Source organism: Staurois parvus, unplaced genomic scaffold (genome assembly GCF_062004578.1).
Source record: "Staurois parvus isolate SC_StPar_1 unplaced genomic scaffold, SC_StPar_1.0 ptg000169l, whole genome shotgun sequence".
Classification (NCBI taxonomy): domain Eukaryota; kingdom Metazoa; phylum Chordata; class Amphibia; order Anura; family Ranidae; genus Staurois; species Staurois parvus.
The window spans coordinates 2,076,295-2,094,546 of NW_028317965.1; the positions used below are offsets into that span (position 1 = coordinate 2,076,295).

At 42.9% G+C, this 18,252-nt stretch overlaps 1 protein-coding gene across 2 annotated transcripts in view; it reads left to right on the top strand.

The window, feature by feature from the left end:
• GTF2A1L (general transcription factor IIA subunit 1 like) overlaps nt 1-18,252 on the top strand; it is a 92,601-nt gene that overhangs the window by 56,093 nt on the left and 18,256 nt on the right. Inside the window, exons 7-8 of one of the 2 annotated variants that reach the window (XM_089676439.1) lie at nt 3,832-4,065; nt 18,125-18,214. In XM_089676439.1, coding sequence (XP_089532565.1) covers nt 3,832-4,065; nt 18,125-18,214 — 324 coding nt within the window. The remainder of the gene's footprint in view (nt 1-3,831; nt 4,066-18,124; nt 18,215-18,252) is intronic. The other variant, XM_089676440.1, reaches the window with a different exon arrangement.

Sequence of the window (18,252 nt, forward strand, 5' to 3'; positions counted from 1 at the left end):
GTGACTGGGGTCTGACGTGCGATCGTCACAGGTAGAGTTTGGGTAGGACCTCCCGGTCACTCAGACTGGGGGCAAGGGTTAACTGTATTCCAGAGACTGGGACTGGTAAATATGAGTTGACTCTCCTGTTTCCTGGTTCACCAGGAGAAATTCTGGCAGAGGTTTAAGACTTCTACACTCTTATCCAAAACAAACATAAAAAAATATTTTTAAGTAAGTTAAGAGAAGTATAGTCAAAGCTTGTTTGGTCATATGTCAATGACCATCGGAGTGCCCATACTTTTTCTGTCTTTTGACTCAGAATCAGCCGACAATGAGCTAAAAGCCCATTGTCTGATGCCACAGGGCTAGTTCAGGCTCTGGAAGGATCCCAACACTAGTGTCAGGATCCACCCAGCTGCCTGACTGACAGCTGGCTCAGCCTCTCAGTGTGCTGCTGAGATCCTAGGCCAGCGGCTTCCACCCCCTGCCCAACCTGATGCTCCACTGACAGTCACTGCTCTCTGCTCAGAGCGGACTGAAAACTGAGTGATCAGCGGTCATTGATTAGTTCTGGGACTTAGAGCCAGCAGGGAACAGCTGCTGCATCAGATTGAAGCTGCAGCAGGGAGTTGAGTATGTATGTATGTTTTATTTTTTATTTTTTTTAATTCAGCCACACTTCTCTTTTAATCAGATGTTTTATATTACTCTTGAACTCTGATTCTGTGCTATGCAGCCTCTCTTTCAGAACTATAGAGATTGCCGCTTGAAATCAGTGAACACTAATGCATGTGTGCCTTTTTGGACTTGGGGACATTCCTAAATTATAGATATTCACAAAATGTAAAGAGCAACAGGGGCAATAGACAGTGGTGTATTTTGGTTTTGTGCTGCCCTAGGGAAGACTAATATGACCCCCCCCCCCCATCTAAATTTGTCGCATGACTTGTAACAAGTCCAAAAGCACATCCCCTGCCCCACACATCCACAGCCTGCACACATGTACACCTTGTACATGCCCCCAGTGCGCATAGTCACATTTAACTTGTACAACTATGCCCACATTCACATACACCTTGTATACTTTGCACCCCCCCCCATGACCACAGTTACATGCACCTTGTACATTGACCTTCCCACTATCCCAATAGTCAAATTCACCTTTTAAATCCTGGCCCTAAAGTGCCTACACTCTCACTTTATATATCCCCCAGTGCCCATTCACAGACATCTTGTACTCCCCCCACTGCTTACACTTTTATATACCTTGTACATCCCTGTCTCTCCCTCCACTGCCCACTCACATACACCTTGTACATCCCCCCTTCTCTGTACCTATACTAACATATATCTTGTAACCCCCCCCTCCCCCCCCAGTGCCTGCACTCCCATGCACCTTGTACACCCCTCACTGCTCATGCTCACATATAAGTCCCCGGTCACACTGGATGTGAATTGGCATGCGATTAGCATGTCATTCGACTTGCAAATCGCATGCCAAGTAGCGATTACAGCAATCATATCGGTGCGGTTCCGAATTGGTTGGGGCCGCACCATTTTCTAAAGTAGTACATGCACTACGTTTAGTGCGATTTGCATAGACATCTGTCAGATGTCTTGCAAATTGCACCTAAAATCAGCATGATATCCGACTTTGAAATTGTGCGACTTCACTGTAATTCACACGATTTCAAATTTGGGTTCGGTGTGACCGGAGTGTAACTTATAAAGCCCCCCAGTGGCGACAGTCACATACACCTTGTACACCTCCCACTGCTCATACTCACATATAACTTGTAAAGCCCCCCAGTGGCGACAGTCACATACACCTTGTACACCCCCCACTGCTCATACTCACATATAACTTGTAACGTCCCCCAGTGTCCACAGTCACATACACCTTGTACACCCCCCAGTGTTCACACTCCCATTCAATCCCTTACTTATGGATGAGGTGGGGGTGGATTATACAGTGGGAATGGGACCACAGCGGTGCCGGCCATCCTCAGGGGAGATGGAGCTTGGCTGTGACAGTTGTGCAGCCCAGGGGAGCCAGTGGAGTTGCAGGAAAATCAACTCAGGAGCCATTGAGCTGCCCTGATCTGAAGACCGCTCACACCTATGTGTCCCTTCTTGAGGTGGAGGGGTGGTGCCGCCCCCCCTGAAAGATGCCACCCTAGGCAAATGCCCTGTTAGCCTCACAGTAGATACCCTGGCAATAGGACTCTCTTGGTACCAACAAGGACACATCAATTTAATAGTTAAAATCTCATATTTTTATTACAAGAAAATATATTATTGCATTAAAACACAATTATTAAAAAATCCCTCCGAATAGGCTACAATTCTACCAATGGTGCTGTTTCACACCAACAAGCTGTTGTTCCATGATAAAGGTGAGTCCGTAGTCAACCAATCTCAACAAGTTTCATGGTTTCCAGCTTTTCAGGAGTATAGTGAGGAAATGCAGTTCTATATCAAAACAAAAAATTTTGAAAATACTACAAAATATTACCAATAAACATAATAAATGATAACAGTGCAAGATAACCATACACCTATACTGTAAATGGTAGCTGTCTTGGCACTTCCCGCAGGACACTAGGTGGCGCTATAAGGCCAGAACACAGGAGGTGCCAAGGAAATCGGGTTCCATGATATCATTGTCATGTTTATTGGTATTATTTTGTACATTTTTTGTGTTTTGCTATAGAACTACATTCCCTCACTATACTCAAGAAGAAGCGGGAAACTGTGAAAAATGGAGTTTTGTTGAGCACAGACTCACGTTTATCCTGGAATAACAGCTTGTTGGTGTGAGAGAGCACCATTGGTAGGATTGTAATGCAGCCTGTTCAGAGGGATTTTTTTTAAATTGGGTTTTTAATACAATAATATATTTTCTTGTAATAAAAGTATGAGATTTTAACTATTAATTTGATGTTGTGTCCTTGTTGGTACCAAGAAAGTCCTATTGCTCCTGTTGCTCTTTACATTTTGAGAACTTGTAATTAGGATGCAGGTACCATTATTTTGGGCTAATACCCATTCGCATTGAGCACTTGTCATTTGAATTTTTATGGCTATTATCAACCACCATCAGCTATAAGAGTTCAGTGACTAGGGCAGCCATAGGAACATTCTCTAGACTAGTACAGGTTTAATATAAGGGGCCCATCTTAAAAGGTTAAAATGTTTAACTTGTATAAAGATAAAAAAAAATCCCAAAACGTGTGATTAAAGTGATATTTTAGCAAAAGAAAAGTCGTAGTCTTTGCGCCTGGAGAAAAGAGGTGTAACTTTCATATACAGAAAGGGTTATTCGTGGAATTGTGTTCTACAGGAGCTGTTTTTGACTCAAGAAATTGCATGTTTCTAAATACACACACTATAGCTGGCTATTACTTTTAAGAAATAACACTGTAGAGCAGGGGTGGACTGACCATTTGGAAACTCGGGCACTGCCTGAGGGCCCGGGGTCAGTAGGGGGCCCCATGTGATACCCCTGGTACCTTTTTTATAGGCTTTTTGAGTCTGGGCAAGGACACAGGGGCCCCATGATCCCCTATTGCCCGGGGGCCCCATGTGTTGTCAGTCCGCCCCTACTGTAGAGTATCCGCTTTCTTTTGGAGATCATCAAGTTTTTTTTTTTTTTTTTTGTTTTTGTTTTTTAATCTTTTTAAAGCAAATTGAATCTCACTTTATTAAGTTTTTTTTTTTTTTTTTCCTTGCTTTGGATCAGCTACAGGTTTAGAGTTCTTATGAAAAGTTTACTTGAATTCCGTGGATGTCTTTTTCATCTTGAATACAGAATTGAAGGAATGAGCATATTGCTGTTTTCTCTTCTAGGTACCTACAGTGGAGAACCTGCTCTCTCCCAGAGACATAATTCAGCTTGATGGAGCAGGGGATACGTCCTCTGATGAAGAGCTTGGAACTGTCAGGGACGTTGATGAAAATGAGTTTCTTGGCATTATTGACACGGAAGATCTTAAAGCTCTGGAAGAGGAAGATTCTGGCTCAAATGACTCCACTAGCAATAGCAGTGATGATGAGGATCCCGAGATTGACATAATTGAAGAGGTAGATTCCTTTTTATCTTTTTTTTTTTTTTTTTTTTTAGCAATATAACATTGTAGATCATTGATAACTGTGACTATTCAGCTCCAGTCTTTGTGACTTGATTTTTTTTTTTTTTTTCATTCTCTGAACATATAGCTGATGAAATAAGTCAAACCTAGAAACTTGCCACATACTATTCCACAAAGTTGCCTTCTTTTATGGTAAATTTTATATACTCTTTGCATATTCAATAGATAAACTAAACCTGTACAGCAGGAAGCTTGGCATAGCAGCAGATCTACCACACAGAAGTATATCAGTAGTTGGGGCTAGGTAGAAAATAAACTGGGAATATTCATTGGTAGGTATATTTATATCTCTTAGAAAACTACTAATTTAGCAGTTTCCAAACTTTTAATAGTAATGTAGCTTATGCAAAATCATTCCAACCAAGGACTGGACAAAAGTTTATTGGAAACCCAAAGCGCACACCCTTCAATGGGAGTCAAAAACAGTAATGCATATGAAGGGTAGACGTGTGATGTGAAATATTCAACAAATCCAAAGTAAATTCTAATTAAACAAATGATCCGAATTAGAATATGAATTTGAATTAAAAAATTAGTTTGAATTTGAAAATTAAGTTGAATTTGAAATGGAAACATATTGCAATAAATACAGTAAGGTATAAAAGTAAAATAAAATGATGATTCTTATTTAGGATGCTTTATAGAATAGAATAAAAAAGAATATGATAGACTAGAATGGAATAAAACGATAGAATGTAATAGAATAGAAAATAAAGGAATAGAAAGAAAATAATAGAATAAAGCAAAATAGAACATAAAAGAATGGAATAAAAAGAATAGCATACAATAAAATAGCAAGGAATAGAATAGAAAATAAGGGAATAAAAAGACAATAGAATAAAACCGAACAAAAGAAAAATAGAAAATAAAAGAATAGAATAGTTTAGAATAGAATAAAATAGAACGAATATATAGCTGTCTTAACAAAATTTGAATTTCAAATTTTTGAAATTCAAATTTTGTATTTGGATTTTGAATTTTGAATTGACTTGAAAATAAGGATTATGTGAAACAAACCCGAATATCGAAACAAATTGTGAAAAGGAATAAATCTAACATAACGAATAAAATGAAACAAAATTATTACGGTAACTTAATGAACGAATACAAAATGAAACAAGTGTTTCCGTTGTGCACATCTCTAATGAAGGGAGGATCACACAGTTCAGGAGTACAGACAATGGGGATTCTTTATTTCCCAATCTAATCTCAGATTGCAAACTCTTTCCCTCATCACTAAACGTACAGTAAAAATATCACACACAAAAACTTGGCGCAAGAGACTGTTAAATGGTAAAGTATGAAATCAGATAGGTTGTTTCAAACATATTTTCCAATATAATAAAAAATGACACACAGAAATCCCAGAAACCAATCAGCCAATATATCTAGAATATATAGAAGTAGCAGATTCCAAGGATGAACCATGAGATGGATCCAAAACATAGGTGAAGCGCTACCTTCTTGAGGGCCACTGGATTTTGCTGGGTCCTCCAAAGCTCTGCACAACCATGCATCAGCACTGAGCAAACTGTTGGCGCTATATAAATATTGTATAATAATAATAATTTTCAACACTTTCTCTTTTAGAGTCAGTAAAACAGTTCTTGAGCTTGGTTTTGTTGTTTTTTATTAGGGGTTAACAACTTGGATGTGGTCTAGGGGTATATGGAATGCCCAAGGAACTGTAAAACTTTAGATGACAACTTCTTTACAAAAAAAAGTGGAACAAAAATCAGCAACAGTCTTAATAAGTAGCACTGTGTCCCCTTTGTGCACCTCCTCAGACCCCATATGAAACTCTCCTCATCCACTCGGCTGTCCTGAGGGTATCCCTGCGGAAGAGATTCCAAGATCTACCATGGAGTAGTCCCAGATGAGAACTACAGTAGTTGGGTATTGCACCTGACCACCCTCTCCCTTCTGTGGCCCAGAAGGTGTAGAAGTACTCACATTGTCCTTTCCTGCAGCTTAGTGGGTTGCAGCTGCTTTTAGGCCTTAGGATGGGCTGGCTCCTTCCCTGCTGACAGGTTGTCCTCTCTAAAAGACAGTAGGGCAGTGGAGATCCTTCTGTCTGCTCCAGCCTGTTGGTAGGCCCCCCTCTCTGGGGCCCCCTCCCAGGCTCCACACTCCAGCACCTTCCTTCACTCCATCTTCCACCTTACTCTAACTCTCCTGCTGCTCAGGCTCTCTTACATTTAAGAGTTGCTTTTAGCCACCATGTCTGTCCTCCTGCCTGGGGATTGACTAAGTTCCCTTAAACATGCAAATACAGGACTTCTTCGATTCTAGAAAGTCCTCTAGTTTCTAGAAGGGTGGGAGGGCTCCAAAAACCCTGACCTGTACAGCCCTCAGTCTGGCCTGAGGTAACCTCACTATCTCACTCCCAGGCTGACTCATCCCAGGCTTCTAGCAATCCTCTGACTCACCGTAAAAATCCTAGCTGATACTGGAGGGCGCTACACGGAAAGTCATAAATAGAAAACCGGGTCTAAAATTGACATAATTTTTGTATTTTGCAAATAATATATCATTCAGAAATCCATGCTATTAGTCGTCCAGATCTGACACAGTAAAACAGTTGTAGTGCTACTCCCTAAGGAGCCGCTGAGTTTTGGGTCCCCCTATAGCTGCACAGCTAGGCAACACACATTTTTCCAACTACCATTTAGACTCAGTTACTAGTCCATGGGCTTTTTTTTTTTTTTTTTTTTCATTTGGGTTAAACAACTTGGATAGGATCTAGGGGTATATGGGATGCCTAACTTGACTTTAAACAATAACTCTGAGGACAAACTTCTAATTTTCTGTACAAAACAGGATGGATCCTGGACTCTACTCCCTACGGAGTGGCTTCTGTCTCTTAATGGATCAGTTACAAAGTCTCTTTGAGGAGCTCTTAGTTCCCTTGGATGGATCTCTTTAGACCCCAGCAGGAAACTACCCAACCACCTGCCTGCCTTGAAGAGTATCCCAGAACAAGGGATTCCAGAACAGTCCTGTCCCAGGGAACACTTGCTGGGTATTACACCTGACAGCCCTCTCCCTTGTAGGCCCTGGAGGTGTAGAGATACTCCCGCAGTTCCTTTGTATCCTGCGGTTTGCAAAAGACTGCTTGTTCAGGCCTTTTAGCTGTGCTAGTCTTCTTTGCTGAACAGGGTACCCTCTGGATAGAACTTGAGGTGCAGTTCCCTCTGTCAAACTCCTTTTCTTTCTTCCTTCTCAACTCGAGCCTGGAGGCAGAGCCCCCCTTCCCTGGGGTCCCCTCCCAGGCCCCAACACTCCATCTTCCACCTGATCAACAGACTCACCTTCTGGACAGGCTCTCTCATATGTATGGGCCTGCCTTCCCACTACCAGGCCCCCTGACTGGGATTGGTCAAACTCCCATGAATAGGCAGAATTTTGTCTCTGCCTACTAGCTTCTAGAATCTTCTGAAAGACTCCAGAACCAAAGGGAGGTACCAGAGACCTGACCTATAGAGCCCTCCAGCCTGACCTAAAGTAACCCAACCAGATATGCTCACTTCAATACTGTAAGCCAAACTAAATTCAACTCTCTAGTAGCCCTAGACGGCGTTACACAGTGTTTCTCAGCCAGGGCTCTAAAGGTCAATTTCTCCACTGACCACTAATCTTGGAGGACACCAACATTTTTTACTGTCATCTTTGTTGACCCAATAATTTCTAGTAAAGTATTATTTTACAATCTCTATCATCCCTTCGCACTTGTGTTTGCAGTGATTTTATCTAACCAGGTGTGCCAGAGGGGCTGAGGTTGTTCTTGGGGTTGAGGCGTGGAATAGGGAACCCAAAATTACCAGCTGCTCTTGCAGGGGTGGCGCTACACAAGCATGTGCAACAAAAATGTTTTTTTTTCCTTGCATGTGATTAGGTATTCTTTGCAAAGTCAAACTTTTTACCTTATTTACTAAGCTCTGGAGCAACTCCACAGTTTGTAAAGTGCACAGACTATTTGCCTTTAGTAAATCGACCGCATTGTGTGTATAAATTGTTGCAATTGAGCAGTATAAAATTCAGTCTTTCACTACTAAGTGGAGATTCACTCTCTCAATCAACATTGACTATTTTAATTCTTATGCTGCTGGCATTAGTAACATGAAAAGTATATTATATTTGCTTGATTTTAATTTTTTTATTTCTTTACATTTCTTTAGTTATTTCCTGACTTCCATGCCTAGGCAAATGAAATCATACATCCCAGGTGCCTTTAGGAGGGGAGGATGGGTTTTCTCAGCTAAATACACCCTCCTGCATGCATGCCTGAACTAAGGGCAGATGGATTTCAGGACTAAATGCTACATGAATCATCTGCCCTTATTGAAAATGGTCACAGCCAGAAATGCTATGCTGTGTTTTTCAAAGTGATTTCTCAGCAAAAGAAAGCATGGGGACATGGATGGATGAGTTTACTTTGAATATAGAAATAAATTAAATTGTATTTTATGTTTGTTGCTCAGATGCAGTGTATTTCCACTCAGTGGCATCCTGAGGCAGGTGCGGGGGGTGCACGCCGCACCGGGTGACACCTACCGCACGGGGTGACACCGGACCCACTCCAACAAAAAGGTAAGTTGTAAAGGAAGCCGATGATCCCCGCAGGATGGATCCGATCCATCCTGCGGGGATTGTTGGCTTTCTTTACAACTTACCTTTTTGTGGAGCGGGTCCGGTGTCATCCCGCATAGGTTGCATGCCAACGATCCCCGCAGGATGGATCAGATCTGCGGATTGGGGAGCATAAAGGATCGGACTCCGATCCATTATGCTCAATCCGCAAATCAGATCCATCCTGCGGGGATTGTCGGCTTTCTTTACAACTTTTTGTGGAGCGGGTCCAGTGTCACCCCGTATAGGTTGCATGCCAACGATCCCTGCAGGATGGATCAGATCTGCGGATTGGGGAGCATAAAGGATCGGACTCCGATCCATTATGCTCAATCCGCAGATCAGATCCATCCTGCGGGGATTGACGGCTTTCTTTACAACTTTTTGTGGAGCGGGTCCAGTGTCACCCCGGATAGGTTGCATGCCAACGATCCCCGCAGGATAGATCAGATCTGCGGATTGGGGAGCATAATGGATCGGACTCCGATCCATTATGCTCAATCCGCAGATCAGATCCATCCTGCGGGGATTGTCGGGTTCCTTTACAACTTACCTTTTCGTGGAGCGGGTCCGGTGTCACCCCATATAGGTTGCATGCCAACGATCCCCCCCAGGATGGATCTGACCTGCAGATTGGGGAGCATAAAGGATCGGACTCCGATCCATTATGCTCACTCCGCAGATCTGATCCATTTTGCGAGGATCGTCGAAGGGGGTGTCACCAAGTGTTATCACACCGGGTGACACCAACCCTAGGGACACCCCTGGTTCCACTTTAAGTTTTTTCCCTTGTGCCCAGAAATCGTGATTAGATGTCAGTCAAGGATGCTGTCATTTAGGACTTGCACATGTAGGCACTTGCATTCATCAGTATGTACAAGCAGTTTGAGAACTGTACAATAGATACACGATGTCTAGTTTGTTTAGAAATTGGAAGGAATGGGTGAAATTAAATAAAGCTGACATTGCTAAAACACTTTGCATTTTGATATGGGATGAACAGTATGTAATTATGACTGTCTGGCTCCCTCTATAAGCCTTGGGGCAATGATTGTGTTATACAATATATTTTTATTACAAAGCTGTCAAATTGAAGGCATACCTTGGTGCTTTTTCTTCCCATTGATTCTTTTTTTCCCATCGTGCTGACACATCTTGAGGAATCAATTAATGTTATCGATTTAATTGTGCTAGATAAATCAAGGTAATATTGGACACAATTGTCTCGGGCAGCTTCAAATGTGTTTAGTGTGTCTCTTCAAGGCATCTAAATCTACGTTTCTGCTTTAAGCTGTCACATAACTTAAATTACGCGTTTCCTTTAGCAAAATTAATGAATTCATTGTGCAGACATAGGATTAGTTTCCAGAAAACCGCAGCAAATTGATGGAGCAAACAATTGACCTTTGTAGTCTATTACACATAATAAAGTTATAGACTTCTTTGAGGCGGTTTTAGGAGTCTTTTTTTAAAGGAAAACTTCACCTTTAAAAAAAAAAATTATGAACGCACATCTTTTTTGAAAGTAAAAAAATGTGCATGTATTATTTTTTTATTAGGATCCTGTAAAGCAGAGATGCTCAACATCTGCTAAATGGCAGAGCGTTTGTGTGTAAGCCGTGTACCGGGGTGGGCTCCCCAGGATACAGTGAAGTCACGAATGAGGAAAGCAAACCCAACACCAGGTTTTGCCACAACAGAATTTTACTTAGATGTGGCAAATAAACAAACCACAAATGCTGGAAACATACAATAAATTTACATACACCCAGCCCAAAAGCTGAGACCCTTGTGCTGCACAGCACGGCGCTGTTGGAGATACAACAGCATGTACTATATATAGTATTGTGTGTTAATATCACTTGACCAGTAGATGGCACTGTACACTAAGGTTACCAGTTGTGCATATGTGTAAAACTTGTTGGTTCTCTCTCTTCCTCTCTCTCTCTCAAAGCAAGATGTCTGCTATCACTGTCTGCTGAAATGTGCTCTGTATGTTTGTAACTTAAGCCACACAAGTAAAACAGAATTCTGCCTCATCACAAGCTACCAGTGTCTTCTCTAACACATAACCAACAGGCGCCTTCTGATGGATGACGGTAGAAAGTGAAGTAATTTACCTACTGGCGGGCACAACTAAGCTGCTACAGCTTACCTGTTATTACCCTAAAAGAGCAGGAATCGGTGTATGGGTGTATGGTATGGGCTAGCCTGCGGTGCAGCACAACAGCTTACAATCTTACACAAATCTACAGTATTCCCCCTCCCATAACTGGTCCTGTAGCACGCGCCTGAGTATTCCTTCTGAGCAAAACGCCAGTCTGGCTTGAGTTTGTGGGATTTTATCAGCTCTCCAATGTGAAATGTCACTTTAAGTTGTGGAGTCCTTCCAATAATCAGTAACAACACTTGTGGCCTGACACAAACAGAGACCCTAACTAACTAACTATATACCTGTCCCAGTCTCTGGAGGCGCCAACACTGAAATGAGGTGCGTGCACGATCTTACTGACCCGAGTCTGCCTTGTATCCGCTGGTGACTCAGAACAGAACAAATGTCTCTCCAACAAGCATGAGATCTCATCAGCCTTCCTGGCAGTGATCTTCCTTTCTCTGAACAGGATCAGCATCTTGAACACCATCAGCTTCACTAGTTGCAGTTCTCACACCTGGATGCCAACGGATTCTATGCTCACATGGCTCTTTTCCTTCACCATCATCAAAACATGGCTGCAGTCTCTCTTCCTGTTCACTGAGCTCCCATGTGTAAAACCCCACCCCTTCCTGAATATTGAAATATCTATGCAGTCTGAGGCTATGTTAGAAAAACAGTGACATCTTTGGCTAAATCGCAGAATGTCAGTAAAACATTTCAAAACATTTAATTCACAATGAGAGCTGTTTCCCCATCTCACATGTGCGTGTTGCTGCATTTGTAAATAGATAGTGAGCAGAGGCAGACTGACAGCTCATGGGGCCCCTGTGTCCTTGCCCAAACTCAAAAAATCCTATGAAAAAGGTACCAGGGGCATCTCATGGGGCCCCCCTACTGACCCTGGGCCCTCGGGCAGTGCCCGAGTTTCCAAATGGTCAGTCCGCCCCTGATAGTGAGGTATATTAAATTGACTTGTTTTAAACATTACATTTCTTCAGTTGCTTCCTGGTTTCTGGCCTGGGCAAAAATTGTCATACATTCCAGGAATCTTCATGGGAGGAGGGGCTTTTTCAGCTAAGCACACTCTCCTGCCTGCAAGCCCGAGCTAAGGGTAGATGGATTCTAGGAAGAAGTAAATGCTACATGAACAATCTGCCCTTACTCAAGATGGCTGCAGCTAGAAATGCTAGGAGGTGTTTTCTCAGCAAAATAAAGCATGAAGACGTGGATGGATGGGGGAGTTTGCTTTGAATATTAAAAATTAATAGTGTTTTTAGTTTGTGGTACTCGGATACACACACATATAGACACATACAGTTTGTGTGCTGATATAGTTTAAAGTTTGTGATGTTGCAAAGTGGCTAAGTGGTTAGCACTCCCGCCTAACAGTACTGGGGTTGTTGGTTTGAATCCCAACCACGCACTACCTGCATGGAGTTTGCATGTTCTCCCTGTGCCTGTGTGGATTTCCTCCCTTACTCCAAAGACATGCTGGTAGGTTAATTGACTCTAGTATGTGTATGTATGAATGTGACTATTGGGACCTTAGATTGTAAGCTCCTTGAGGGTTAGGGACAGATTTGAATGTACAATATCTGTGTACAGGGCTGCGTGAATTGATGGGTGCTTTATAAGTACCTAAAATTAAAATATTTTAAATTAAAGGCAACAAAAATCTAGTTTTTTTTTATGTAGCTCAATAAATCCATTTCAGATTAGGTTTTAGTTCTGTGATGGCTAACTGGATCAAGTTCTGGGAAATATTGTAATGTCTTGTGCTTTGACCCACCCATATGTACCTTACCCTTGCTGGTTATAAATTGGTTTGAGCAGCTGCCAAAGCTTTATTAATTGGCATTTAGAATTGTACCACCCTTTATTAGCACCTAAGGGTGGCCAGGTGTGCACCCATGTTCTTACCGCACCTATAGGCCTATGGGCACCTTGTAGTAGGAGCATACAGGTGTAAGAGAACAAAGCTGAGAATTTGGCACTGCAACACAACATTAAGGGAAAGCTGAGAAAACACGACTACCATTTGGAGCACTTAAAGTAGACCATTCAGTCATTTTATAGGCCTGTTTGCTTATAGAAATTCTATTCATATCACAATATACAGCAAAAGTAAGGACCAGCTGTACCTTAGGCCTGGGTTCACACTATGAATCGCCTATGAATCACACAGGAATATGCACTGCATTCCTGTGCAATTCACATGCTATTCAGTGCGGTGCAACCTGAACCCGTTCATTTGCATGGGCTTAGATTGCACCACACCAAAGTAGTGCATACTTTAGGAAACGCACTGCAAGCGGATTGCATGGTAATTTTGTGTCATGCAATCCAATGCAAGCAAACACAATGCATTTGCAGCCTACATTTCGGGTGTCATTAACATTGCACTGACACCCACTGCTGATCGCAAGGGCAGTGCGTTTGGAATGTGGTGCGGGAAACGAGCAGGGATCACGGGTTTCCCACACTGCATGCCACAATGAAATAAAATGGCTCAGAATTTCACATTTTTTATTTTGAATGAACATTTTCCTCCTGCAGCCACTAAATGCCTGCAGGAGGGAGAGGAGAATGGGCTTTTTAGCAGTTGCATGAAATTGGCTAAGGTTGGTTCCTGTATATGCCACCCCTGCTGCTCCTCCTGTCCAAGTGTAAAACAGAATGTGATGGTAGTTGTAGTTTTCCCATTCACAGAACTATGTGAATAAATGATGCAGCCAGGCGAACGAAGCCTTTTTTAAAATTGTGAGTTCTGGGAGAAGATCCCTGGATTGCTGTCACTAGAGGCGGTGGATCACATTGCTGCAGTGGGAACATGTTACATGTTCCACCCTAAAAATGGGTGGAACATGTAACATCTTCCCAAAGGTGATCCTTTAAATGTTTAGTTACTAGATATGCAGCATTAGTTCAGATCTGTAAATATAATATTGTTTGTGCAAAATGTTATTTATTTTTGTATTCATGCAGCCAGGGGTGGACTGACCATTTGGAAACTCGGGCACTGCCCGAGGGCCTGGGGTCAGTAGGGGGCCCCATGAGATGCCCCTGGTACCTTTTTCATAGGCTTTTTTGAGTTTGGGCAAAGACACAGGGGCCCCATGATCCCCTATTGCCCGGGGGCCCCATGAGTTGTCGGTCCGCCCCTGCATGCAGCTCTCCTGTTCAAAGTTTATAATACCATTTGTAGCAGTCCCCACCCCAGAGGGTCCTGTAGTGGAAAACTCTATAATTGTTAAACATAAATGCACACAGCACACACTAGGGCCATTTCAACTAGCAGTATGCTTCTGGGCCGTGGCAGGACTCTAATCCACATATATGAGAAAAATAAAAGGGGGAATGCTACGACACCCTGTAAAAATCCATTGGTGTGCAGCACCTAAAGTGTCGCTACTTGTGCGATGTAATGCTCTTTTAGTTACGCTCCTAAGTAAATTTAATCTTTGGGGCTTCTGTTGTAATCATGGGGGCAGTGGTTGTTTGCTCTTGTCTGTTGAGGACTTCACAAGCTGAGAGTTTGATTGCTTTCCCCTGCCTCTGGAAGATGTTTCTGGAGCTTAGGGAGGGAGAATTCAAATGACCAGCCTCAATGTTGAGCAGGGCCTAGCCAAGCCCTGTGGAGTTATGCCCTGATGATGGCTGGGATACTGTTAAATAGTCTGAAGCCCTGAGGAGGTCTGTCTGTCGGTCTGTCTGTGTCTTTATCCCCTCTTGAGATAGAGAGAAAGGGGCTGATTGCCCCTGGAGCCCTTTGGACTGGATACTGGACTACTTTAGAAAAAGCTGCACCTATAGACTAGAGCCTCCTTGCTGTGATGCACCTCAGTTCATAGTACCCAGCCGTCAACCTCTGGACTCTTCCAATCAGCCTTTACCTTTTCTCAAACCTACTTCATGGTCCCCAGTCGCGAACCTGTGGACTGTTCCAGTCTGCCTTTACCTTTTCTCAAACCTACTTCATGGTTCCCTGCTGTAGATTGTTCCAGTCTAACTGTACTTGAGCTGATGACCAACCTCTGATGCTGATGTATGATGAATGGAAAGTAAGAGCCTCGCTGTTGATGCCTGAGTGGGATGGTGTGGGAGTGTGCTTTATGCCTGTGGGGAAATGGCTGCTGGAATGCAAACCACGAGACAGGAAGTAAACTCCGGGTGACTCATGTCTGGTAATACTTTCCATTCATCATACATCAGCATCAGACGTTGGTCATCAGCTCTGAGGAAAGGGATTCGTCCCAGAAACGCGTCAGCCATTTGACCGCACTGACAGTGAGAACACCTTGCCTGCCATTGTGGCCATTGTCATTTTTCTATGCTTTTTAGATACATGCTTTGTCTGTGAGTATGTTTTTATTATTTCACTCCTACAATAAACCTTGGATAATGCACTAGGTGTGTGCGCCACCTGTTTTCTCTCTATCCAGTGGCTGATTTCCCCGTCTGCACCCCTGCAGCATTTCCTTTGGTTGTCGCTGTCCTGGTACCCTTGGCTTCCCTTTTGGCTGTGCATATCCTGAGGCGCTGGAGAGTACATACGATATCCGGACAGTTGCTGTGTGCCTGGCTGCCTCTGCACTGGTTTGGGAAAGAACCTCCTAATTTATAGCGGCCCCATTGAGGGTAGTTCTACACAAATCTGTGTATGTTTGCAATGAGGACACTGGACACTCCTTCACTCCCTCCCAGCTCCTGCACCCTCACACTAACAGGTACATGGTCTAGGAGTTTTGCACTGGAGTGGGCAGAGCCTCATGGGGAACTGAGAGACTAATTCCTTATCAGATCCACTTTATTTTTGCAGCGCACAGCAATGGGCTCATCCGTAACCGCTGTTCAGTCCAAGAGCAGCGTTTGAATCCTCCCATCAGGCTCTGCCCACCCTGTGATTTGGCCTATATTTGGGTGACAACATCACCTGTATCGCCATTTTCATTTACATTTTGGCCAGGAAGCTCCCGGCTGACAGCTAAATGAGCTGGGGATACTGTATTGTGCGGGAAGCCGTCACATTCATGACCACTTCCCAGCACATGTACTGTTCTCTCTAAATACTGGTGTACCTTTGTTTCTATATCAAGAAAAGTCAATTCTTTAAGACTTTGTTGCTGCTGTAGCGACAGGTTCTTAAAGTGGCGGTAGTTAGAACTACCTGAATTTGCCATATGCGAGAAGGAGGTATTGCCTTTTATTCTTCTCTTCCTCTCCTGAGATACTGATGTTATGTTGCACCATGGGACAAATAGATTCCTTACACTACAAATCCCAGTAGGCACTGTGCAGTAGGAGTGGAGAGATGATTTTTATTAAACTGCCCAGGAAAGTTCTTCCTTTTGGTACTGACAGCGTTAGAGAGAGCACTTCTGTCTGAATATTCACCTGCCAGCAGGAGACCACATCAGCAGAGACCTGAGCAAGAGACTGGAAGTGAGGACACCCGGGGAAGCACGGCACCACCCATATCACAGCACCTGCACTGCTGCCGCAGGGAGACTGGGGAATCCACTCACCCTCTGCTTTAAATCTCTGACCACCGGAGGCCTTGGAAGGGGACCCTCTGTTCTACAGTGAGCGGTCACAGCAGTATCCCAGGGACCGGTGAGAGGGCTGTTCACCCTCTACTGCTGCTGCTATCAGGGACTGAACCACTGAGAGCAGGGCATCAAGTGTACCCAATCTATACTGCACCCATACTGCTCTCTATACTGCACTTATACCACAAACCTAGACTGCACCTATACCACATTATACTGAACCTTTACTGCATCTGAACCACATCTACCTATACAGTACCTATACTGCATGCAGGTTAACTGAGACAGTTAAGTGCACCAGCACTCTTAAAGGGCCCCAATGCTAGGCGGCAGAAGAACAACTCACAGGACTATCCCTCCAATAATTATTATTCCGCAAGTTCTCTTTGTTCCCTTGCCCCCCCCCCATCTTGATTTTCTTTTGGACAATACAGTAGTAAGCATTACTACTGCTCACTGCTGCACTTGAGGTGGCCTTGCTACTGTTTATGCTGATCTGGATGTCAAATGTCATCTTATGCCTAGTACTTAGTCCTTACTGTTAATCACTTTGTATGCTAAATTGTGTTATTACCATTGTTAATCCACTTTATACTTGCCTAGTTACCAACCATATTGGGTGACAATATAGTATAGTGTGTCTTTCCCACAGCTGTTCGCAGATAACCATGGTGAGTCTTCCGCAGAAAATTGTAATAGGACCCAAACGTGTGAACACGTCATGCAGATTAAAGCCTATAGTAGGAAACAAATCCTGTTTCAGACAGCATTCTGCTTCTGCTGGTTTTGATTAAAAAAAATTTAAAGGTTTAATAGCATCTCAAGCAATCTTCTATATGTGGACAGAAATCTAAAAGTCAATTTCTGAGGCTAAATTTCTTTAAATTCTGGGAGAGGTGTTAATATTTGCCTAGAGATTATTTTTAATTGCATTCATCGTTTTAAGGCAGCCTTTCTCAACTATTTATCCTGTGGAAACCCTGTGGTTCCTCCAGTGGTTAGTAGGGGTTCCTTGAGCAATAAACAACTTCTACAGCTCAGATGAATAACCCCTGGCAGCAATAATCTTTTTACCTATCTTTAAGGGGGGGATTCTTCCAATGACCATGCCACAAATGTAAGGAGCATTCCAACTGATGTACAGTCAGCTGTAGATAGAGTCATTATTCACAAGGGTTCCCTGAACCTGGAATGTTAATTCAAAGGTTCCTCCATGTTAAAAAAAAAATTGAGAGAGGATGGTTTACAGTATATCTAAATACAGAACTTTTTTAGTTTTGAATTGAATAAGGCAGGGTTAAAACCTGTGACAATTATTTTTAATCTTCCTTCGCTTCTTATTTTGAGACACAACAGGAAGTGAGAGGAGATTTCTCCAAATTAAGGGAAATACTCTCCTAAGTAGTTGCCACTGGAATAAAAGTTCTCTTTCACTCTTGATCAAGAGACAACTCAAAACAACTTCAGTTCCAGTGACAATGGCCACCAGGACAAATAGAGGAAGGATAAAGCTCCCCAGTGGGGACTTAGACAGCCATGGAAAGAAAAAATCTGACGGGGGTTCTAACCTTTCCCGACTCTAGCTAACATGGGAAAAAAAACAGCTTTAGATACATTTCCATTCCATTGTTAAATACTTGCTCTTTCTTTTTGGACAGGATCCATTAAACTCTGGAGATGATGTGAGCGAGCAAGAAGTTCCGGATTTGTTTGACACAGACAATGTAATAGTGTGCCAGTATGACAAGGTATTCAGCATTTTACCCTTCAACCTTTGCCTTTCTTA